The 24,893-nt window shown below is 44.3% G+C and overlaps 5 protein-coding genes across 7 annotated transcripts; 2 read left to right on the top strand and 3 right to left on the bottom strand.

The window, feature by feature from the left end:
• Positions 1–5,609: 5,609 nt before the first annotated feature.
• LOC117901343 (NPC intracellular cholesterol transporter 2 homolog a) lies at positions 5,610–6,426 on the bottom strand. Its single transcript, XM_034812053.1, has one exon. The coding sequence runs from the start codon at positions 6,247–6,249 to the stop codon at positions 5,800–5,802; it is 450 nt and encodes a 149-aa protein (XP_034667944.1). The 5' UTR covers positions 6,250–6,426; the 3' UTR covers positions 5,610–5,799.
• Positions 6,427–7,083: 657 nt separating this feature from the next.
• Positions 7,084–10,491, top strand: LOC117900381 (aspartate aminotransferase, mitochondrial). Of its 2 annotated transcripts, none has more exons than XM_034810732.1 (3): positions 7,084–7,274; positions 8,995–9,154; positions 9,214–10,491. In XM_034810732.1, exons 1-3 carry the CDS (start codon positions 7,198–7,200, stop codon positions 10,258–10,260), a joined length of 1,284 nt encoding a protein of 427 aa, XP_034666623.1. In that variant the 5' UTR covers positions 7,084–7,197; the 3' UTR covers positions 10,261–10,491. The 2 variants fall into 2 exon arrangements, with proteins under 2 accessions (XP_034666623.1, XP_034666624.1); XM_034810733.1 differs by lacking the exon at positions 7,084–7,274 and adding an exon at positions 8,220–8,290.
• Positions 10,492–10,605: 114 nt separating this feature from the next.
• Positions 10,606–12,884, bottom strand: LOC117900379 (uncharacterized protein KIAA2013 homolog). Its single transcript, XM_034810731.1, has 4 exons — positions 12,586–12,884; positions 11,103–12,525; positions 10,920–11,044; positions 10,606–10,857 (listed from the first exon to the last, which is right to left on the bottom strand). Exons 1-4 carry the CDS (start codon positions 12,770–12,772, stop codon positions 10,670–10,672), a joined length of 1,923 nt encoding a protein of 640 aa, XP_034666622.1. The 5' UTR covers positions 12,773–12,884; the 3' UTR covers positions 10,606–10,669.
• Positions 12,885–13,740: 856 nt separating this feature from the next.
• On the top strand, positions 13,741–19,706 carry LOC117900511 (BRCA2-interacting transcriptional repressor EMSY). Its single transcript, XM_034810905.1, has 5 exons — positions 13,741–13,953; positions 14,098–14,272; positions 14,377–14,644; positions 15,673–18,169; positions 18,273–19,706. Exons 1-5 carry the CDS (start codon positions 13,893–13,895, stop codon positions 18,461–18,463), a joined length of 3,192 nt encoding a protein of 1,063 aa, XP_034666796.1. The 5' UTR covers positions 13,741–13,892; the 3' UTR covers positions 18,464–19,706.
• Positions 19,707–19,819: 113 nt separating this feature from the next.
• Positions 19,820–20,958, bottom strand: LOC117900512 (derlin-1). Of its 2 annotated transcripts, none has more exons than XM_034810906.1 (3): positions 20,349–20,958; positions 20,170–20,280; positions 19,820–20,111 (listed from the first exon to the last, which is right to left on the bottom strand). In XM_034810906.1, exons 1-3 carry the CDS (start codon positions 20,846–20,848, stop codon positions 19,988–19,990), a joined length of 735 nt encoding a protein of 244 aa, XP_034666797.1. In that variant the 5' UTR covers positions 20,849–20,958; the 3' UTR covers positions 19,820–19,987. The 2 variants fall into 2 exon arrangements, with proteins under 2 accessions (XP_034666797.1, XP_034666798.1); XM_034810907.1 differs by having other exon boundaries at positions 20,017–20,107; positions 20,166–20,280.
• Between the last annotated feature and the right edge of the window lie 3,935 nt (positions 20,959–24,893).

Below are 24,893 nucleotides of genomic sequence, written 5' to 3'. Positions count from 1 at the left end.
AGCTAATTGATTTTTAAAGATTTTTCAAAATAAACTTTTTGTTGCCTAAGCTGGCTAAATGAATTTTCAATTACTTCACCGAACTCCCGTGTAGCAGCATCATAGCCATAATCTGTAGAGCTTCCCTTCCATCAATACTGCATGAACTTCTTCAATTGGAAACCTCTTAAAAGCTGAAGGGAATTACACTTAATTGACAAATAACATAAAGATATAAAATGTATATCAATAAAAATACGGCCTGTTTGTCTTTCCATTTCCATGTTTTTATAATTTTCTTTTTTTGTGGTTCATTGCAGGAGCATTAATTTAAAATTAATTTGTTTTTAATCACGCACATTATGGCAAAGCGAAAGGCAACCGAGTGAGGGACACTCGCGGATAATTTGCACATGTGGGCAAACAAATGAAAGCGCATTAAAAATGTAGAGGTAATCAGGATGCTAATGATGCTGACAGTCGACCAGAGGACACATCGTGTATCGGATGGCGACTCCGGACAGTGGCTGCTGTATCCACTGCAGGAAGCAAACAAAATGTAAACGAATTAAGCTATCTGTTTCGCCATTTGATTAATTGCCATGAAATGCAATTTCAATTTTTTTTTTTTGCCCTCCTCCGCTTGGCTGCTGCACTGTCCTGCCATATCATAACTGTCAGCATCAGCACTGCAGATTGTTCCTGTTTGCCACTCTTTTTGTTCACAGCCCTTTCTGTTCTGTTCAGGCTGACAAACAACAAAAAAAACTGTTAAAGAATTGACAGCTGAAGGCTTGGGGCTAGTGAGGGGCATGACACTTTTTGGCCCTATGAAAAATTCGCTTATAGTTATGGCTTTCAATGAATTTCCATGTTGTTAACAACGACTGCCCCCGTCCCGGCCACATGCAAATAATTAAGATAACTGCAAGCCAAAACTGACAGTGAATGGGATTTATTTAAAATTCCAAACCGCAGCAGAACACTGCAAACCATACAAAAACCATCAAAAAAGGAAAACCTACTCTGTGGCAGCAAAAACTGTCATGCAGCCGAAAAAACCATTCAACTATATGTAGAGGAATGTAATTGTGATCAGCCAGTACTTAAGAGTGTCTATCTATGAATAATTCGTGAACAAATGGGCAATTGTTAATCTGAGAGATGTAAAAAAATGTCCTGCTTACTGCGCGCCTAAATGCGGATATAAAGATGTGTTGTAAACATTTTTTTCTGTGAATATTAGGGTTAGTTAGGGTTAATTGAAAAAAAATATAATCACAAATGCATCGTAAGACCTTCAATCATTAAGCACTACAATCTCTTATCCCCATCAAAACCATCAATGAACATTCAGCAAAAAATAGTCAAAACTTGACTGTTGTAATTATGAAAATAAAAAACCTCTAACGACATGTGCCACAAACAAATTTCTAACTTTAACAATTAATCAACCAAATTCTGTCCCACACAAGCCCAAAACATATCTCCAAAAATAACAAAAAAAAAGCAAAGTCTAAAGTTTCGACCACTAAAAGCACTTTGAAAACAAAACAAAAAGTTGTCATATAGATGGGCAAAAAAAATATTATTAAACAAATGGAAAACAACCAGGGGAAAAAAACCAACCAACAAAAGTTAAGCAGGCTGTCAGCGGCAGAGCAACGGCTCCTTCCTTGGATAGCCCTCAGAGAGGTCCAGTCCTTAAAGTGGAAATCTGGCAATTAATGGCAATTTAAAAACAAGAAAACTCGCTCTGTGGTAAGAGGCCAAAAAGCGAGATGGCCAGGCTCCGCTGCAGCTCGAATTTATTTACGTTGGCAAACCGCATGGAAACGAAAATTGTTCATATAACATTAACATTCGATTCCTGGCCAGAAGTTGTGGGTGGGTGGACTTGGGGTTGGGGCTTGGGCTGGACTTGAATGTTGCATTTAACTCTTAAATGCAGAAATGGACACACGATATGGTGTTACCTGGCACTTGTGGTGTATGAATGGTATGTTGAAATTAAGCAGAAGTACGCACAATATAGAAGGAGGCATTCTGTTTTCATTTACTAATGATCAGCCTGTGAAAAACCGTGGCTTGCAAAAGCGTCTTCAGGCGCTTCTAAAGAGTGCGCTCGAAGAGAGAGCGAACGAGCTCTCTTTTTGTTTTCTCTCGCTCTCAGCTCGCTCGCTCTTTCTTATGAGTCATAAGCTTTTACCGTAAGCGTCAGCGTAATGCATATTCTCAAGCATTAAACTATGCCGGCTCTCTGTTTTCTTCTCTGTGTTTCTTCTGATATTGGGTATCTCAAAGTCCGAGTGTTGACTGTGGTTCTGTATGCAGAATTCTTACTTGGTTATTTTCATTTTCAAAGCGAGATCTCTCTGCCATGCTGCTATTTATGCAAGAAACTCTGTGCAGACACAGCAGCTTACATGGGGGTGTGACAGTAAAGCGAGTTGTGGGCTGTGTTTGGGTAGGTTTTGGGGTGGCGGTGGCGGTGGCTGCGCTGATGCACGGGCTGACTCCTCATATGATATGCAGCCAAAGAGTTGGAGGCAGTGCCACCATCAGAAGCAGCAGCAGCACGAGACATATACATATACTTTTTCTTTTCATTTTTCCATTTTATTTTTTTTTCCTGTATATTTCCTCCACTTTCTACTTCGGTAGCTCCACCGCCTCATCTTTTGCTGTACTCCTTCCCCGCCGCGTTGTGTCAAGTTTTTAAACGTCAGCTGTGTCTACAGAGAGTGGGATTGGGTGTGGGAGTGGGAAGGAGCAGTGGGAATGGTGCCTCGAGGGGCAGATTGGGGGCTTGTCCCACATTTCTTTGGAGTTTCGGACTGTCGTGTGCTTTATGCGGATTCATATGTAAATCAAGTGAAAACATCAGGGGTACTGGCATAGAAGACAACATACAAGCAAGTGGACTTGTGAAGGCTCTAACCGGAAGTAAAAATAGAGTTGGAGTGTTACAAAGGAAATTCTAGAACTGTGATATAGAGAAGCTAAGAGTTTTTCTCTAAAAAGTTATACCCAACGTTATTTATTGCTTCAGTAATATAAAAACAACTTTAAAGAGCAAATACTTGTACGAGAGCACACTCTTTCCTTCAAATGTCTTTTTTTAATATCAAACAAAAGAGAGATATTCCCTCTTTAATTCATTATTAAAATTTTCCATAAATGTTTCATAGCTACTTATGTATGTACATTAATTTGTACATTTTCTTGTCTTCATCCCACACAAATAGATTCCATTTGTTGTTTTCAATGTATACTCCTTCATGTATTTATTCTGTTTACTATAAAGTTGTACCTTTTAATCCTCTTATACTATACAAATGTATGTATTACGTAGATATATTATTCTTTGTATCTTGTTTACCTGCCATATGCTTATGTGCTTCCATTGCTTATTCTTTTATAAGAGCTTATAATATTCTACTCTGCTCTTTATCTACTTACAAATCCAAATACTCCGCCACTCACGCCGATCATGGTTCAAATCTCAATCAATCCCAAACCCAAATAAAGCATTCAAGTCAACCTTAAGCTGTTCAGAATGTATCTGGTAGGGCAACAACTGAATAACTGAATAACTCGTGGAAGGGGAATGGGAATGGGAATGGGAAATGGTAGTCAGAATCAGAACCTGAAATGCATTTCATGCAATTCGTGGGGTAAAGTGAATGTAATAAACCGATTTCTTTTGCTTAAATATCCTCCTCCCCCGCCTTCACCAACGCCTGGCGCCTGGCGCACTGCGGATAATTCTATCTGCGCCAAGAGTCTCCCTCCCCCTGCGTCCACCCATAACCCCACCCTTATTCCCATACCTCATACGCTCTCGCAGCCTTTGCATTATTTGCATTTTGCCATATGGTATATGCACGATTGTGTGTGTGGGTGTGTATGTGTGTGTGTGTGGGTGTGTTTTGGCGGAAAAGGAATGGAAATTGAGAAAACGAAATGGAAAGCGCTGCTGTTGCTTCTGCTCTGCTTCTGCTTCTGCTTCTGGGTGCTGCAGTTGATTTGTGTTTTTCCTTGGTTTCAGCTGCTACCCCAAAGACCCTCTGCAGGTTCCCTCGCCCCCCTTTTCACTATCTCCACCTCCTATGATTTTGCAGTTGTTTTCTTTTTGCGTCTTATCAGCCGCCCGTTCCATTCTTTGTGCTATAGAAGAGAATACGTAAGCGAAAACGAAATCGAAACCGAAAGCCAAACCACTGATGAGAATTGTATTCCGAGTCGGCCACATATAAACTGTTACTCATTATCTCCGACACACGGAGGACTGAGAAGTGTGTAAACAATGAAAGTGATTCGTAATCAGACAGCGATACGTGTGCAAAGGCCACTTAATAATTTCCCTAGTCTCATTGCTCCTGTAATATGTACAGCAAAACAGTACCAGTTATCTAAGGAGTGCTCCGAACTCCTTCCTAAGCAACCAGGAGTACAAGACAGAGAACAAATGCCTGTTTCCAGCAAAGGAACCATTGGCATTGCTGATCAGTGCAGTAGCACTTCGTATACTTTCATATAAACATTCTGTTTTCTTCCCAACAGTTGTCTGTTTTCCACTAATGAATCAACCTGCAATTGAAAGCTAGGTAAAAACACTTTGGAAGTCCAATTGGTATCGCATAACTTCCAGGTGTACGCGTACTCTGTTCTTTTAGATGCAGTGGTCTGTTCTTCATCGAAGTATCCAAAATGGTTCTAATAGTGAAGAAACGTACTATAAAAACATTGTAAAAACAGGACAGTAGCACTTCTATTAAGTTTTATTAACCGATTACGAACCATGTGTTGCCCATTAAAAGTTGTCTGTTTTTCATCGCAGTATACAGGCATGTGAAAATTAGTCAGGAGACTAAACTCTCTTTTCGCAAAAGCTATATTAAATTACTTTTTAATAATTTGGAAATCATTTTCATTTCTGTAAGTAGTTTTATGTTTGCGCTTCTTAAAATATCAGTCAAAAATCCAAGCGTAATGGTTAAAAAATAAAATATTGCATACATAACTTTAGGCTGTTCGAAAAAAAACAAATGGTGAAGCTCACATGGATCATATCTATTATATGTATTTTGTAAAAACGTCGTTTTTCTCGCAGGTGTTTATCTAATCTTGGAAACTATGACGTTCGAATTTTCTGAAAGTATTCAGCCATAAACTTTTCACTTATTTTGTTAAGACATTTTTTTTCACACAAAACACACAAATTTACAGACAAATAAAACTCTAAAAAAATATATAAGTTTCGAAAAGCAACAGCCCTCTGCGCTGCAAGCTTTTGGCTACCCTCTCTCGCGGGTAGACAATCATCACCGTTGCAAAAGCTGATCAGCATAGCACCCGCCCAATGGCCAGTTTACATTCCATTGCACTGTTAAAGTAACATTTATCTCTTGCTCCAATCTCTCCCTCTCGTGTGATGTTCCGATGACTGTTGAGTGATGGCTGACCGGCGGTAGCAGAAAGCGGAAGATGCAATCAGAAGCAAACAAAGGAAATAATAATAAAAAGGCCTAACCCGAGAATATACTCACACACTGACACAAGCAGTTATATATAGAAACAGGCGCAGGGGCTGCCCCCACCACACAACACACACAACAGTTACTTAATTTGTTGTTGTTGTATTTTTCTTTATTTTAAATTAGATTACAATAAGAAAGAGGGAGAGAGACTACAGGCTGAACTTGGGGGCGTCTTCCGCTCGCCGCTCATCGCTCATCGCTCACCGCTCGCTCTTCGTGATCCAATAATTCTCGTGGAAGCGAGGGACAGACAGAGCGACGATCCCGGGATCAATGTCTACTGGATCTTGGCGGGTATCTCCACGCAGATGATGTCTTCGCTGTTCTGATCCTGCAGCTCCCACTTGACCAGCACAGAGACCTTCGGATAGGTCTTGAGCACTGGCAGCGTGGCCGTATAGCGATACGATTCTCCCTTCTCCAGTGGACACTTCAAGCCGCTGTTCACACAGGCATTGGGATTGGCCAGCGGGAAGGGCATCTCGATGCCCAGCACCTTGCCATGGACGACAGTCTTGACGGCGGTGGCCTCCTCCGCCAGGTTAATGTCTATCGAGAAGGACACTGTGGTGTTGCGCTTCAGGATGCATTCCGATTTGGTGGTGTCACAGCCCTCGATGACCACACGGGTGAACTTGCCCGTCTTCGATCCGCAATCGCTGAACTCCAGGCTCTGGACGAGGGCCACAGTCACCAGCAGACAGGCAATTACAGCAAATCTCAGCATTTTTCCACTTCTCGTTTTTGCTTAATTCAATTACAAGGTAAATCCACGTTTATCGAGCGGAAGACTTTTTCTTCGCTTGCCTTTTATTTTTCGCTTTTTCAACCCCGCGGCGGCTACGAATCTACTGAAATCGTGAAGCTCGACAAATCTTACAAGAAACCAAAAGCCAAAGCATAAATAAAGAAAACAGCACACACAAAGCTCCAAGAATATGCAAACAGCTGTTCGAAGAAAGCTTTCACCGATGGACTGGTGGCGATAGATGGGAAGATTGTGGGAGAGTCTTTCCAAACGGTCACAGTTATTGTTAATGTTCTTATTTTTTTCTCAGATCTTCATGGCATGAATTAAAAAGAAAAAGAATTTAAATTTATTTAATGGAGTAAATTTTAGAGCCCAAAGCAAAAAGAGAATTTAAATTTGAAACTGTTTTTGAATTGTTGAATTTATTATTCATTATTTATTTTATTTATGTATTTATGTATAGTTCTGAAGACTGAATTTTAAGGAAAATAGTAGGATTATTCATAAAAGTATGGTAATATAATGGTCCCTAATGTCTTGAACAGACCTCACCATAGGATCCTATCAGCCCTAGTCTCTGTCCTCATTCCTTCTTTTATAAAGTTTATTTCTAAACACGAACAGACACATTAAAAACAGTTAATACTTCAAAGCTCTTCGTGAAGCTGCCAGATGGACAAACAACACTTTATGTCGCGAATATATATTTATTCTGTGTGCTATTCCGCAAGCTTTTTGTATTCAAGCTTTTGAGGTCTTTTGTCGTATTTTGTCGTTCCCCCATGCGGTCACATTTCACTTAGTTTGCTCGACTAGTTTAGTATTCACCTGAAGTTCATCGGTTGTTCTACCGTTTGCCGGCATTTACCGCTCATAATTATTACGAGTAAATAGTACATTTATTTTGTGCATTTAAAAGCAAACATGTCGCAGATCTGCAAGCACAGTTTGCTGTTGAGCAATCGTGTGGCACCCTCGGCTGCCGCAGCCTTGCGTTGCAAGTAAGTAATGGCTAGAGAGAAGAGATAAGCAAGAGAGAGAGAGAGGAAGAGTTGTTGTTGTTGTAGAACAACCACGTTGCAGATTGCAGCGGCGCAGTGTCATCTGCCAAGGTCATTGCAGTTGCCGGTCAGTCGGTCTCCAGTGATGTGTTTTCTGTGCTCAATTACTGCCGCAATTTGTGTGGAAATGCGAATTCTCAGTGTTTTTTTGTCTGTTTAAGGCTGATTTCATTATGTCAGCCATGGGGGAGAAACTGGAATGAGGTCTGCGAATACGAGAGTATGGCGGGGCTTAGATTTCATCATTTTAGGATGATTTAGAGCAGACTGCTCAGCTGTTCTTATCAAGTTGTGGCAATTTCTTGCTAATATTTGCATATGTTTGTGAATCTACAGACGTAGATGGTACAGTGGAAGCTCTCTAGAGATTCCAAAAAAGTGTCTGCCGCTCTAGAGAGCTTTCCCCATATAATATAGCTGTCTAAAATATTATGTATATTTTTCATGTGAGAATTTATCACAATGAACGGATATGTATTTATTTTCAAAGCTAATTTTATGACGCTCCATGGGTGCTTTTTTGTTGTATTTCTATTTTTCTCGCGCTTGAAAGAACATTCCAAAAGCAAAAAATTGAATGGGATGAAATATAACGACTTGTAGATGTCCTAAATAATATTTGATGTATTCAGAAAGTGTTTTGATGATTAAATATTGGCAAATATAAGTGCGGATTTTTTATGGCCTTCCATTTATATTTCTTTATGTGGGACTTTAAATTTTTAGAAAATATTTCTTGAATTTCAAAATGTTTCTTATCAATTTTAATGGCTTTTATTTTGTTGTAACTTCTATAAATTTTTTAACCATCAAGTTCTGTTTTTATGTCACCTCCAAGTTAAGTTTTTTACGTCACGCTTAAGTTAATTCTTTTACATACAAAATTATTTGTAAGACAAAATGCTAAACTCATTCCTGCTATTAAGACGCCTGTGCTCCAGCGACTGCAGAGTAGGGTAAGGCAAATCTGTCATGGCTTCAGATATGCCACACACAAGTTTCGTAGGGTAGTCTTGGGTTGACATATCACGCTTTGGTCGCGTGCTTTGATTTTTATGGTACCGCAATGGCCCCTACCTCTTGGGTGTTATGAGAAAAGTTTGTTTTATCGAACTGCAACCGGAAACTTTAGTGGATTTATCAACACAATCGAGGGCGGTGATAGGCAGACGGCTTCCTTAATTGAAAGAATTTTAATCAACTTTGAGAATTTCCTCGAATTCTGCATAGAATGTGACAAAAGCGAACACGTCAGCAGAGGCCTTACCTTATCACTGACGTAGGCACCGTGAGATCTAGGCATGTGTTCTACCCTCCCATATGTGGGGTACATGTAAATCGTTGGAGCTTGTTTACAACGGCGCCAGGGTGATAAGAGAAGGCTATTAGCCCCAGCCCCCCCCTGAGATGTGCGAAGAGCGGGTGCAAAATTCAAGAAAACCTCTAGATGACTTTCAAACTTTAGTCATGAAACCCAAAATGATAAAATCAAGTGGCAGATAACCCACTAAACAGAGCACGCTAATCTCTTCAATTAACTTTGGAAAGATAACAACATTAGGAGGAACACATTAACCTTTAACCAGGTTGATAGAATACAATTCGAAGGAATATCTTAAAGCAAACTCACTAATTTCTACACTCTTTTTCTCTCTTGCAGATCATCATGGTTCACGGAAGTGAAAATGGGTCCACCCGATGCCATTTTGGGTGTAACAGAGGCCTTCAAGCGGGACCAGAACCCCAAGAAGATGAATGTGGGCGTTGGTGCTTATCGCGATGATAACACCAAACCCTTCGTGCTGCCCAGCGTGCGGGAGGTGAGTGCTGACAGCAAACAAAACGCTCGATCAATCAGTGACACAATTTCCATTCGTAGGCCGAAAAGCGTGTGGTCAATCGCGGCTTGGACAAGGAGTATGCGCCCATCATTGGCTTCCCCGAGTTCTACAACAAAGCCATCGAGCTGGCCTTGGGCAAGGATTCGAAGCGGCTGCAGGCCAAGCACAATGTCACCACCCAGACAATCAGTGGCACCGGCGCTCTCCGCGTGGGTGCTGCCTTCTTGAGTCGCTTCTGGACTGGCTGCCGCGATGTGTACATGCCCAATCCTACTTGGGGCAACCATGTGCCAATTTTCGAGCACAGCGGACTGTCCGTGAAGCGTTATCGCTACTACAATCCCGCCAGCTGCGATCTGGACTTCGCTGGCATGATTGAGGATCTGAAGAAAATCCCCGAGGGAGCTATTGTGCTGCTGCATGCCTGCGCACACAACCCCACTGGCGTGGATCCCACTGTGGAGCAGTGGCGTGAGATCTCCAAGGTGGTGAAGGACCGCAAGCTGTATCCCTTCATTGACTTCGCCTATCAGGGCTTTGCCTCCGGCGATGTGGATCGTGATGCTCAGGCGGTGCGCATCTTTGAGGCCGATGGCCATGACTTCTGCCTGGCGCAGAGCTTTGCCAAGAACATGGGTCTGTATGGCGAGCGTGCTGGCGCTTTCTCCGTGATCTGCACCGATGAGGAGGAGGCTGCACGTGTGATGTCACAGGTGAAGATCATCATTCGTGGCTTGTACTCGAGCCCGCCCATCCATGGTGCTCGCATTGCGGCTGAGATTCTGAACAACGATGATCTGCGCAAACAGTGGCTGGTGGATGTCAAGCAGATGGCCGATCGCATCATTGATGCACGCTGCACGCTGAGGGAGAACCTCAAGAAGCTGGGCTCCAGCCGCAGCTGGGAGCACATTGTCAACCAGATTGGCATGTTCTGCTATACGGGACTGAAGCCCGAACAGGTGACAAAGCTGGCCAAGGACTACAGCATCTACATGACACAGGATGGTCGCATTTCCATGGCGGGTGTGTCCAGCAAGAATGTTGACTATCTGGCCGAGAGCATACACAAAGTGACCAAGTAGAAGGTGGACCATAGACAGTGGAGTGGAGGTTTTCAGTAGAGCTAAGCTACTTATCGGCACCTGTGCACGGCACCACAAGCAACGAAATTTAAATCGTGAAATTTTTAGTCAAACTAATTGCATTTTCTCACACACAATCACTGGCACTTCTCTCTCTCTCTCTAGATAACTCTTTGTAAATAAGCTAAAAGATCTGCCTTTTGGTAAAGTAAAGCATTTTAAATGTTAATGAATATAAAGAACATTTGTTTCTATTTCTCAAATGAAAATTCTGGGCTGGATTCAGGGGGACTCACACAGAAACTTCTTTTGGTACATTTTGTTGCTTTTTGGATTTGTTATTTATATTTTTACTATAGCATATGCCACACACTGTCCCAAAAAATATATTACATATATACAACTAGGATCACGGTTTGTTATAACGATACCTTAACTTATCGCTTGGTTCGCAGTACTCCTTGATTATAAGCTTACACAGGAATATATGAAATACTATAATTATTGCACACACCGAAACCCAAAAGAGCGTGGGCAGTCCACCCAATTGATGGCCGTGCTTGTGCAAAGCAATCAAATGTTGCTCATGGGCAGGAGCTATAGAGGAATACAGAAATTAACAAGAGGTTTTCCCATGTCATAGATGGGGGGGAGCTTACCCTCAACCACTTCTTTGACATGAATGGCATGATGCAGCTCCTCCATGTGCTGTTTGTCCTCGGTTATGTATAGTATTGCTGTTAGAGGTTCAGTCAGTTTAACTGGGAAGTGTCGACGGCTTTGACTGCAACAGAAAAAGAACTTAGAATTAGTTGAAGGATTCAAAGTTTTAACATATTTACGTGAGCAGCACTGGCTCATCCAGACAGCCGCCATCGCAGGCATAGTAACTGCGATCGGAGCGATCGAGGGCCACATTGATGATCGCCTTATTGTCCTCCTTCACAATGATGGTGACATTCACGTGCGTCTTGTTGCCATAGTTGAGGCGTCGAAAGTGGAAGTCTCTGTGCAGGAATTTCGGATGGATATTGCACTCCAAGTGCTGATTGCTGAAGCGAAAACTGCCAAAACTCAAGACCATGGCCTGTATGACACCCGAAGCACCCGCACGTATAAGATTGTGGCAGCCCTGCTTTTCCAGCGTCAGCATCCAGGAAGACACCAGAGAGTTGAGCTGCTGCAGCGTGGACATCTCGCGCCACAGGTTCTCCGCCTGCAGCGTGTGATAGGAATCATAGCAGCCCTCGGCATAGGTCAGGGCCTTGGCTATGTCTTCCTTTTTGGCCGTGGAGACGGCAGTGCCCATTTCCTCGAACTCGAAGCAACGCACCTGCGAGAGCACCGCATACATGGTGGCATTGATGCGATCACCGTTCAGGCTGTGCTCCGCCTTGGATGTGCTTATCGTGAAGCCCGTGGCCCACAGATCTGCCCACACATCAATGTGCTCCTGCCGATAGGTATTTATGCTGTATGCCGCACCCGTGTTGGATGCTTTGGAGCCCAGTTTCTGCAGGAGTTTTATCATGGCCTGCGTGGCCTGCTGCTCGTTGGCCTCAATGGTTGCCTTGAGCTGCGCCTCGGTCACTGGCTTCGAGTAGTGTATAGCTATTGGATACACGATGCGGACGGTGCCCCGCTTGCGCACCTGCAGCTTGGCATCCAGCTGTGGCTTCACAATGCTGACGACAATCAATTTACTGGGATCCTCTGGCACCGGCTGCACAATGCCCGTCAGCACCTCCAGCTCGTTGTAGGACACCATGCCCGCGGAAGCTGGCTCACTCAGTTTCAGGGTGCGCTGCGAGAGCCTGGGCAGGTTAACGCGTGGCATTATCAGCTCCACGTCCTCAATCATGTTGCGGGTGTTGGTGATCTGCAGCTCCTGCACGAGGACATTCGGCTGCGTGCGATGTGCGTAGTAGGTGTACGATGCAAAGTACCCTGCGAAGCACTGAAACCTATGCACCATGCCCGTCAGATACTCCACAACGGTGGCCTCCTTCTCGACGCCCACGCCCTGCTGTGCCACGGACACAATCGGCTGAAAGCGGATGGGCAGCTGCATGGCCCGCCCGTGCTTGATGTTCAGCGACGCATCGTGGGCTATCTCCAGTCCGATGTAGCCGTTGCCAATGTAGGGCGTGAAATCACGCTCGCCCGGCAGCGTCGCTGGCGACACGTGACGAATGTTGGCATCGAATTCATAGTTCTGCAGTATGTACGGTGTCAAACGGTCATCCATGCACATGCTATGGGGATCTGCAAGACATAATGCGATTAGCCATTATATAGCCAACAGATGAGACGGCTTTTGGTTACCCTTCTGCTCCGGTGCACTTAGAAATATATAACGAAAGATCGGCGGCAGCATATAGAAAACTGTGCACACGCAGAGGAGCAGCAAAAACAAACGGCGATACGAGGAGAGGGTGCCTTCGGCCAGACGTTTCAGCCGTCGAATCACATCCACCGTCTCGAATTTGTTTTTGGCTGAGCGGAACAACATCGTTATGGCTTGTCGATTGAGTTTTCATTGGAAAACGATTGAGTTCTCATTGGAAAATTAATTTTTAAATCGCAAATATTATGGGCCAAATACACTTCTGTTTGAGGCAAGCGTTAGTGCCAGCGGTATATATACCGTACATATGCCGTCGACTCAATATCGATGTCAAAATAGACCGAAAAGTATAAAATATACTGTTGAAAGGGGCTACCACGGTGACGGTTTAAGAAATTTTTATACTTTTCAGGATATTTGAACTAAGAAAGCGAGTTTAATGTATATTACGTTGTATCGGTATATAATAGTGTAATTCCGACTGTTAAACTCAAATTTTAAGGTATTTTCAAGAATATAGGGTTTCGAAACTTTTCAAATGGACACGGAATGAGCAACATTCTAGTACCCTAAGGGCGAAGAACACCCACGAATTGAGGATATGTTAGAAATCTCAGGCGCCATTCAATGCAAAAACAAGTCAATCTGTGCTGGAGATCCATCTCAACGAAATTGTCTGATTATGGAATACGAGAATGTATTTAGATCGATATAAACCAAATGAAAAGCTTGGAAAACATAATTTTAATATTAGTTAATAAAAACAGGGTATACAAAGGAACATAACATAACATACTTCCGGTTGACAGGCAACAAGTTGTCAAACTACGTAACATTCTTTGCCCACTCACGTAACGTTTTATGGTTGACCTTTTGAGTTCGATCCTTACTTGTTCAACAATCCAACAAAAACAAGTCAATATATCTAGTCAATCTTGTGAACAATTGTTTCATTAATCGGATAAAATTATATTTTTAGTGCCGAGAGTTCAAGCTTCCTAATAATATTAAATAGAATATCAAAATGGAGGATTATGATTTACGCGTCGGTATACTTACGGTATGTTTTGAAAGTGTGAACGTAGATTTCGGTATATTTCTGAGGGTCAGACCGCATATTTAATGGACAACTCCGCGGTCACACTGTTAGAAACGCTGCCTGAAGAGTTTGTTTTAATTTTTGCAACAAGATTCGCGAAAACCCTTTGAGAAAACCCACGGATTTACACTGATATCCAACGGCTTGGAGTGCATTAAGCATACGGTGTGCAAAACAACTTGCACAATGTGGCCACAAACGTTGGAAATGTCGCGGGACGAATGCCGAGGCATGCTGCGTCGACTTGGTAAGTGTGGAAGGCAGCAGCAGAGGGCGAATCGCCACATCCAGGAGCAAGCGACGCTCGCAGCATGCCCAAATACGGCCAGATATCTAGCCAGAGGCCCAGTGCATATACTCTAATGTGTTCTCTTGCCTTTTATTCGCTTAGAGCTTGAATCCTATTCGCATATAATAAGCGTTTTTCGCGCGCAAGGCTCGCTGAGCGAACCAAAGGGCAAAATGCTGGAGGAACTGCGCCAACTGTTTCACATAACCCCGGAGCGTCATCGGGCGGAGGTGCGGCGCGCTGTCAACGATGAACAACTCTGCACCATAGCCGAAAAGTAAGTTGAGTGGCGGAACAAACCCCAGTGCTAAATTAATATCAATCTCAACCTCGTTTCGTTTCGTTTCGTGTCACTACCGTGTGCGTGTGTGTATCTCGCAGTGTCTGCGGTCCGAACACTTGGCAGGAATGGTCCCGAGAAGGCCGTCGTCCGTATCCGCTGCTGCCGCGCATCAGTCCCCAAACGGCGCTCAGCATTGTGGCCAACGATCTGGCGGCGAAGGCGTGCCTGGAGAATGCGAAACTGTTGCCGCCCGCCGAAACGGGTGCCCACTATGCCGATGCGCTCATCGATCAGGCCAACCTGATGGCCCTCAAGCATGGCCGGAACAGGGCCCAGGAGCCGACGCTAGTGATCATGGATGAGCCGGTGAGAGCGAGAGCATTATATAATCCCCCTAGCCACCGATGGGGGCGCCTGCCCGATGATATATTGTATGTGCATACGTGATTTGGTTCTGCTTCTGCTTGCTGCTTGTGTGCGCGCGCGGGGGCAGTGAAAGTACAGTCTGCCTGGGCCGCGGCCGCTGGCATGTGTCGTCGTCGCTTAATCCGCGTCTTGGTTGCTGGGCGCTGAGGTCACGTGTGGCGTCTCCTTTAGCAGCATAACCCTTGAAATTATCTCTTGGTTTCTATCATGATTTTCCATCATGATGGGTAGTCGGGTTTTAAGTGGAGATATCTTCATGTCCAATTGGAATGTTTTGCTTTCGAGTTTTTGGCTTTTTTATTACTTTGGAGCGCCCGCATTGCGCCACGAAGAAGCAGAAATTGTTAGCGTTTCTTTTTTGACTTTTTTCTTTTATTTGTTGTTATTTGTGATTTGTTTATTGCTAGAAATGTTATTAAATTTGTAGTTAATGTTAATGTGATAGCAGCTGTTAAACATTTAACTGCTGTTAACAGTCAAATGTTAGCCCGCCACTGTGAATGGTTATTCCTGTGCATGCCACTGTTAACAGTCAGCCGTTATGTTATGTGCACGGCTGGAAATGTAACAGTTTTTGGCATTTTCATTCATTTAAATCGTTTTTTGAATGAATCTTTTAATATTCCTATAATTGTTTTGGGTGTTATATTTTATGTATGATTTTCTATGGGTTATTTTGCTGGTAAATTTGGAATAATTAATGAAATTATTGGACAGCTGTGGCGGGAGATTTAACAGCTCGCTGAATTTTATTCTTTTTAATATACAAAAATGAATTAGATGATGATAAATCCTCCTGGAGATCCAGAAATGTCTCTATTAATGCTACAAACTCGTATGGGGCATTCTCGTAATTGCATTATGAATGATTTTTGAGAAAAGATTTAATTTTTAATATTATTTTGCTTGAATTGGAAACACTTTCTATATCCATAGACTAAACTTTAACATTTATCCCCCTCCCGCAGTTCAAAGTACCCGATGTCCCCAACGAGGTAAAGAAGGCCATACAAAAGCGCAAGGAGAACGAGGGCATCGATGCCAAGCCCAACAAGAAGCGACACATGCAACAGCAGCAGCAGCAGCACGACAAGCTGGATCATCTGCACCACCAGCAGCAGCAACATATGCAGCTGCTGGGCCAGCTGCCCCTACAACAGAGTGGCCCAGAGGATGGTGAAATGGTGCCAGTGGAGCCGCGACCCAGTCCAAGGACGCAGCAGCAGCGCTTCTTCTACCAGCAGCAGCAGAAGCATAAGCAGCGGCTGGCCAGCAAGCGGAATTTGGCCAACAGTTTGGGGCCCTATCCTGGTGCCATAGCGGCGGGCAGGGCGGCAGCAGCGGCAGCTGCCGCAGACTCTGCGAAGCGAGTGGCAGCACCGGCCAAGAGCGGTAGACGGGCACAGAAGCAATTGCAGCAGCAGCAGCAACAGAAGACGCAGCAGCACCATCAACAGCAGCAGCAGCAGCAACAAAAAGTATTATTGCCCGTACCGGAGGCCGTACCGATAGCCAATCATTCGGTGGTGGAGCCACATGTGGAATACATCCTGGACGAGGCACTCAAGTCGGTGAGTGCCAGCACAGCGATACCAGCGCCAGCACCAACGCAGACGCCAACGCAAACGGTGACGGTGTCGCCACCCACGGGCTTCCTGAACAAACTGAAGCCGCTGCCAGCCACGAGGGTGGTCTATGGCCCGACAGCAGCGGCAGCAGCAGAGATGGGTTCGCCCACAACGCCAGGGGTGACCAGTCGGGGCTTTGCCAACTCGCCAATTGTCTTTAAAGAGAAACTGCAGGCGAGTGTGATGCCCGTTCAGGTGCAAATGCAGAGCCACAGCGGCTCCGGACAGCTCTCCACGCCCGTCAAGAAGTTCATTATGGAGGAGCCAGCAGCGGCGTCCACATTGCCCATGACGCCCGCACCCATACCCATGCCCATCTCGACGGCAAATCTGCCTTTGGCGCCGCAAATCATTAGCGTGCAGCAGATACCGGCACCGCCCATGGGCGCCAAGCTGCGACCAGCTCTGGGATTGGTTAACCCCACAGGGGGAGGCAGCAGCAGCACCACCACCACCATACTCCCACCCGGCACCAAGCTGACGCCGAAGAAGATAAATTTCCTGGACGGCACACAGCTTGAGGCCAAGCCCAAGAGCTTGCCCAGTTCGGCGGTGCGGCTGCTGCCGTACACGACGGATACGACGGTGTCCACGCCATCCTCGCCGCAGGCCATGTCCAGCAATCTCAAGGAGCAGCCGCGGGGGACAGTGACGCCCCTGAGCAGCGCCTCCACGGTGAATATTATCAAGAATATACCAGCCAGCAGCCTGAACAACACACTGATCACGCCGCTGGCAACGCCGACGGCCACGGGCACGCCCATCTTTCGGGCCAAGGCCACATCTCAGCCGCAACAGCTGCCGCCGGGCAGTGTGACACTCAAGGCGGCGGGCACGGGCGGTGGCAGCTCCGCCAACACTGGCGCTCCACAGATACTGGGAAACATTAAGCTGACGAGCGGCACAGGGACGGGCAGTGCCCTGAACATCAAGCAGGTGCACAGCAGCGCGCTGCGCAACATCAAGATCTGTTCGCCCAATGGCAAGGTGTTCCTGCAGCCGGGCAAGCTGCCCGCGGGCAGCATAATCCACAAGCTGAACAATGTGACGGGTGGCAGCGGAACGACAACGACAGTGGCCACGGCGTCGCTCTCGCCCACGGGGGGTATGCCGCATGCGCCGAGCTCACCGCATCAGCGGATCAGCATACAGAAGATGCAGATACTGCCAGCGCCGACGCAAGTGATGTCCAGTGGGATGACCAGCAGCAGCACCAACACGTTAACCGTCAGCAGCGGCACGGGAACAGCCGCGAGCAGTGCCAAGCTCACGACAAAGCCCACCACACTGACATTTTCCACTGGTGCTGGGGGTAAAAACAATCTCGTATTCCTGCCGGCCAGTGCGGCGAGCGGAATGCGTGCCGTGACGCTGAGCACCAAGCCCAAGCCGAATGTTCTGGTGATTGGTGCCTCCACCTCGGCTTCGGTAGTCTCGCCAACGGCGGCCTCAGTCTCGCCGAATCTTCTCACGGGCAGCCACAGCAGCAGCGGCGGTGGCAGCAGCTCCTCGAAACCCAAACCGAATCAAATGATTACAGAGGACACGCCCATCGATATCATAAATATGCCTATCATTGTGGCGGACAATGGGACGACGACGACGACGACGACGGAGACGAAAGTGAAATCGGGGCCACTTGTGCTGCTGAATGCCACCGACTGGGAGATGGAGCTGGATCAGGCGGCCACCAAGACGGTGAATACAACGGGTTCTTCCAAGCAGAGTCTCGATGATGATGTCATTATCGAGGATGTGGATGTGGAGGAGGATGATGTGGTGGCAGTGGAAGTGGAAACGGAACACGAACACGACACGCTGGAGCTCAACAATCGCAGTGAGTTGGGTGTAACGAATGAAGGCCCTTAACTTGGGTTGCTCTCTCCCCTAAATCCTAGACATTTTAAACATTCTTTTGTTTGTGTTTTTCCTTGTTGCAGTCATTGAACTGCATCCGGAGGATGACAGCGCCATCGAGTATGTGGACATGGATCTAGAGCAGCCCATTGAGATTGAGAGCACCAGCAACATATCCCCAGAGACATCCCTGAAGGCAGCAATCGTTTCGCAGCTAAAGACGAAGCAGCCGCAGCAGCAGCCAATGGAGCAGCCACTGGCCAGCACACTGTAGAGCAAGGCAGCAGTTGGAGCCTCTGCCTGTTAAATCATTGTTAAACGGAGTTGGAGAGAACGCACAGCAGCGGTCGGAATCGGTTTGAATTAGGTTTAGTTTCTATTCAGTCCTTAGTCTCAATGTCGAGATGTGTCTCTCGGACTATCTCGTGTCTTTTGGGGCAAAGTGCAAGATTAACTTATACACAATTTTCTTAACTTGGAAACGGAAAGCAAAAAGATGAAGAAAACAAAACAAGTTTTTAATGGCCAAAATCATTTTTAGATAAACCCCCCAAAAACCCATTCGTTCTAAACATTAATATAGTTAAAGGTTTATCTCTTTTCGCTTATAAATATATTTTAAACCTCTGCCACCCTTTCTCACCCCCTCTCTCTCTCTCTCTACTGTACATAGGGCCCATTGCCATTGACGTCTAATCCCCCTTTTGCCGGGTACTTTCCTACTCTCTGCGGAGAACAGATCCTTAACTTGTATTTTGTATAGATTGTATATAGAGTCTACGATTCATTCATTCATCAACCCAGCGCCCAGCTATAACATCTTTACTTTTGCCTAGCATAATATCATTTTAGTTTAGTTGTCTAAGTTTATGATCGAAATTACACGCAAAAAGTTACCCACAACAGCGGCAGCAATTAAGAATTGAAAAGTATAAATTTGTTTTAATGTTCAAAAAATATAACTTGAAAGAAGATAATTATTAACTTAATATGAGATTATAGAGCCTAAAGCCACGCGACGATCCCCCTGACCCTGCCACGAAATGTAAATAATTGTGAAAATATCATTATCAGAATTTCGGAATGCAAAAAATGCCCCCTCCCTGCCCCTGTATAATGCATAATAAATATAAATATATACAAATGTATAAACAGACCCTGCCCCCGCGCCCCGTAGTTCCATTTAGAAGTGGTTGGGACGCAGCTTTTTGAAAAAAACAACAAAAACAAATGCTAGCTATAAAGTTGTATTTTATGGGTCGATTTTTGTCATAAGAAAATGTTTTAACTTTTAGACCAAAACGAAAAATGGAGATAAAAGCCCCTTAACAAAAAAAGAGAAAAAAATATTAAAATTAAGAACAACAAAAACAAGCAACTCTTCTCTCCCTCCACCCGAACAGAGCAAACAGAGTTTAGAGTTAAGAATATTAATATTATAATAAAAAGAAAAACAAAAAAAATATATTGTTGAACAATTGCGTGTCGCTGTACAATTTTTAGCATAGAAATTTTAAACCGAAATAAATTTAAATGTAACAAAAAGACAATTGCTTTTAATTTTTTTTGTTTAATGGATAGATATATTTAAATGCAATATATCTATGTATTTAATTTCATTTTTTATGCACAATTAATCATCCTCCTCCCCACTTAACAATATTTTTACTTATTGCTGCTGCTGCTGTTGCGGCCGTAGAATCGAGCGTTGATTGAAAAAAGATCAGGTTTTTGTTACAAAAATGCTAACCAAAAATGGGATCCATATATGGTGTGTGTGTGTTTTGGGTGTGTGTGCCTAGTCGGTACCCAGGGTCATGCCTCTGCCCCAGGGATTTTCGGGTGCGCGTGGAGGCGCTCTGCTCTCCGGTGGTACGCCAAAGCCACCAAAACCACCAGAAGTGTCAGGTACCAGGCGCTTGCTGCAAGAAAAAACCAACAATTAATGAGAAATATATTGTTTATCCTGCTTTTACTTACAGGAACTGTGGCGTCTCGAGTAGCGCATTGCCGCCCAGCTCCTGGGAATATTGGAATTTGAGGAAAAAGTAAACATGGCCATTGAAAATGCCCAACAGCGAGGCCAGAGAGCTGCAAAGATAAGCAAATAAATAGGTTACAGAATACCAAGACTGCAGATAAAGATGCTGTGCACTTACAACTTGAAGATAAACTCAAAGGCAGCCAGCACCCAGGGCAAGTAGATGGCCTTGAAGCGACTGCCGAACCAGAAGCTGACTGTCACATCTTTGTTTAGCTGACACCAGATGTAGGTGACCGCCATCACCATCATGTCCATGAGGAAGTTGACCTGAAACAGCAGTCCTCCGATGTTGGCCAGCACCGCTGTCACGATCAGCAGATACAGGTAGTCGGAGGGACTGCGCGAGTACTGATCCTTCTCCAGCCTGGTGCTGTACTGCACAATGAAGTAGCAGTTGATGAGGAAGTGGAAGGCCGTGTTCGGTGTGATGGGGAACACAAACAGCGAGGTGACGCATCGCCACAGTTGCAGGCTGCCAAAGATCTGTGATCGGTCCAGATACAGAGCCGATATGGACAGCAGCTCAAAGCGGCAGAGCAGGCTGAGCACCACCGTCGCCGTCAGCCAGTAGCGGGTGAAGCGAGGCAGCGACCGGTACCATTGGCCAGCGTCCATTGTGATGTACTTTTGATATTAGTTGATTTTAATAATGTTTTTCATATGAAAATGAATATGTTTGAAGAATTTTGTGAAATTTGGTATGTCTTTACGTGTCTTTAGTTCAGTGTGACCTCGAAATTATCGATGAAATATACCAAAATATATCATTGCATCTTCAAAATATACCGAAAAGTATAAAATATACCGTAAACGGTCACCCTGCTTGAAGCGATTTATCGATAAGATGTACCGCCGACCCTCAGAAATATACTAAAAAATATATATACCGATATATCAAGGAAAAACTTAACCCGCTTAGACCCGATATATAAATATATATATATATAATGCGCAGTGAATGTCAAATATGCAGCGGGAAAAACATTTAAATATTTCAGAATAAACATAATTGTTGACTTGTTTCGTTTAAGCATTAGCTTGAATATTTTAAAAAGCAAACGCCGATAGTTCCCTACCATTTATTTGTAGAGAATGTCAAATTTCGCGATAATATAGTACGACCGTGTGGAACAAAAATACCAATATGTGGCGCGCACAAAGTACTCTTTCAAAACTAACTTTAACAACTCAAGTGAGGCTACAATATGCAAGACAAGTAATAAATGCATGGGCGATGGGGAAACGGTGATTGAATACCCGGTGGGAAGCCAAATTCACTATAGTTTGTGTGTCTGGCCCTGTCGGGGAGCGAGATGGAGATAGAGAAAGGACATAAGAAAGGCTGAAAACTTACAGAATTGTAGGTGTTTTCAACAATTGCATCCCTCCAAACTCTACAGGGTATTGCAATTTGAGGAAATTGTAGACTTTCGAAATGATAAAGGCAATTAAAAATTCTCGGGAGCTTCAAAAAAGAGGATTATCCTCCACTTACAGTAGAATATATATCCAATGCCTCAAAGTTGATTTCTGGCTCACAATTTTCCCGCTAAAGGCAAGGGACACCTGCATTATGTCCGTTAGGTACTTGTCCTTAAACAGCAGTCTGGCGACATTCGCCAGGATGGCTGTGATGATCACTAAATACAAATATTCGGTTGGACTGCGCCTGACGGGATACACAAATAGCGCGGTGACACAACGCCACAACTGTCCACCTTCGATCACTTCCTTGGAATTAAGTTCCCATCTTTCAATGCTTAAATAACGAAAGTGACAGAGCACAGTGCCCAGGATCAAAGTCCTTAGCCAGATGCTTGTGATGCTGTTCGATGGCCTGCGCCGCCTGCCAAGGTCCATTGTTCAGCTTCAGAAATGACTTGAAATTGCTAAGAGAAATAATTGTTCTACCGGTTGGAGTTACTTGTGGTAGGGAATCTAGCAATGCCTTGTGGGGTAACAATTTTTAGGAGTTTAAAGCAGAAATTGCAACATTTTCCAGGCCCACTGTTCAAAATAGAGATGAGCAGGGTGCCAAATATCCCAAAAGCTTAGTGTGACCGCAGGACACAGAAACGTCATGCTCTGATTGGCATGCTTCTTCTTCATTGCTGGACATCTTTCGCGCCATCATTAGATTTGAATGTAACAAAGCAAACGGGATTATTTTCATGTAGTTTTAAGTTTAAATGAAAATAGACAGCAGGGACACCTTTCTTCACTATCCCCAACTCTCTTTTGTTTCCACTTTTTGGTTATTTTTAGGTTGCATTTCCCCTCAAAAGCGAACCCCACACAAAGAGATTTGCAACTACAAAGGCGAATAAAATACACATACTCGCACATATGTATGTACATATGTCTGCATTGTGTGTATGTGTGTGTGGTTGCAGGAGGACACTTAATTCATAACGGGCGAAGGAACTCAAATAAATAGCGTACAATTTCATTACATTTTTTGGCAACCTTTTTTCCATAAGGTTATCTTTGAGGAGGCCTTTGTGCAACTTTTGACAGCAGAGCAGAGGCAGACGCAGAGAGGCAGATAGACAGATAAAGGAAGCGCGTGTGCCACACCACCAAAAACATATAAAATCCACAAACAATTGCAGTGCACTGGTGCGAAATTAATGAAACACTTGGAAACTGTGCGCTTTTCCAATATTCTGAGCACTCAAGTGAGTTCCGATGGACTCGAGTGAGCGGTGAGGTTGGTGGCGGTGGCCATGGCGAATTAATTTGACAGTCCTCACAGAAATTTACACAGAATTTACAGCTGTCACAAAAGCGTTTACGTAGATTAACACAAATTGTTGCTAATTGTTGTTTTTGCTGCGAAAACGAAAGTAAAAGCCGGTTTATGGCTGCCGTCTCTAATGTAAAGTTCAATTTTCGAGTGGGGTATGCAAATTCCAATGCATTACGGTACTTTCCCCCTCGCCATTGCAACTCTACAAGTGCGAGCGAGTCGGCCAGCTGTGCGGGTGGTTTGCCTGTTGCGTTTTCGGGCGCAAGAGAGAGCGGCCAAAGAGAGACGGAGAGAGAGAGAGCGAGCGAGTAACAGTTACAAAATGTCGGGGCTAATCAAGTCCCATGCGGCACCGGCCGAACCGGTTCAGTGTGTGTGTGGCCACACCCACCCGGATTGGCCATACATACACTGAAAATATGGCTGCTAGAGCAGCGCAGACGCATTTCCCCAGCCTGTTTGATACGCCCACGAACGGCACTCGTTTGCTCATCATGAAGTTGCTGGCACACGCAGTGGCATTTACATAGTTACAGTTGCTGGTGGTTGGGGTTCTTCACTTTTATTTACTTATCCGTTGAGCATTTTGCCTTGGTTCCTGGGCCTGTGCTTGGGCCTCAGCCTCACCTGGCACTCACCTGGCCGGCCGTCATTTTGTTGTTGCTGCTCGCTCATTTCGTTGCGTTCTATGTAGAGAGAGAGCGAGAGACACCCCACACCCCAGGCACCCCTCTCTGCGCTGTATCTGTATCCCTCCAGTGCTGTACACTCCTTCATTGCGTCTTTTATTTAATATTTTATATGCAAACATTTTATTATACCTTTTTCAACTTTCTACTGCTTGCACAATCCGTTGTCATCGTCATCATCGTCTTTTTTGCCTGCCTGGAATCTTTGGCTTTTGTCCATTTCAATTGCTGTAATGAATGCCTTGTCTCACCTCCTTCTCTCCTTCGACCGCCTCCAGTCTTTCAGTAAAACCCCTTGCCACACTTTACCACACCTCTCCCGCAACTAAGTTTACCTGTTCTCTTCCTCTCCCTCTCCCTCTCCATCTCCAGTTTGCTCTCTGCCTTATTGTTGCAGACACTTGAGGTGTGCAAAATGCAAAAAGTTGATTTCTTGAGCTGTTTTTATGAAAGATCTCTGGCAAAAGTTGTCATTATTAAATGGAATCCTCTGACTGCAGAAATCTGGAAAGTTTTGAGTCTCAGCAAATGTAAGAAAAATGTCTCAGGGTTTGCAATTTAGTATTTTTAAAGGATTTGTTAAATGCTGATGAAGTTATGAGTTCAACAGTATCTTCCACATGAAGATATTTATTTAGTTTTTAGTTTTAGTTTTTGCAGTCAAAAAAAAAGTTTCGGGATAGTGTGTGATTCTTTTACCTTTAAACATATTTTGTTTTTATTCATAAAAGTTTGCCTTTGTCGGGATAAAATATAAATTATAGGAAGAAGAGACACTGACTAAAAAAAGGCATGAAATCTTATTTAAATCTTTCGTTAGCGACTAATGCAATTGAATTGCTAAAATCCCATTATTAATTGGTATATTTTCAAACCTCTTCTCGATTGTGCTGCTTAAATTTATTACAGATTCTGTTTAATAAGTATCCGAATTTTGAGAACATTATTTCGCGACCTTTGAAACCCCAGTAGAATTTTGCTCCATATAATATGTGTTTGCTCCTGCTTTTTGTACAGCCAACTCTTACAAAATGAACATAAAACATTCTTTTGATTGTTCCACATCGAGTACTCGTATTCCTTTTGCTGAATTGTAAATTCTCAGCGCGTAGGTCCTGGCTTCCCTTACCGCCTGGGAATTTTTTGTGTGCAATTCCTTTTTGACATTTTGCCTTGCATCTAATTACAGTAATTATTTGATTAAAAAATCTCCCAGGGTGCT

Source organism: Drosophila subobscura, chromosome U, assembly GCF_008121235.1.
Source record: "Drosophila subobscura isolate 14011-0131.10 chromosome U, UCBerk_Dsub_1.0, whole genome shotgun sequence".
NCBI classification, from domain to species: Eukaryota; Metazoa; Arthropoda; class Insecta; order Diptera; family Drosophilidae; genus Drosophila; species Drosophila subobscura.
Note: the sequence above shows the minus strand (reverse complement) of the source record. Positions and strands in the feature narration are given on the sequence as shown.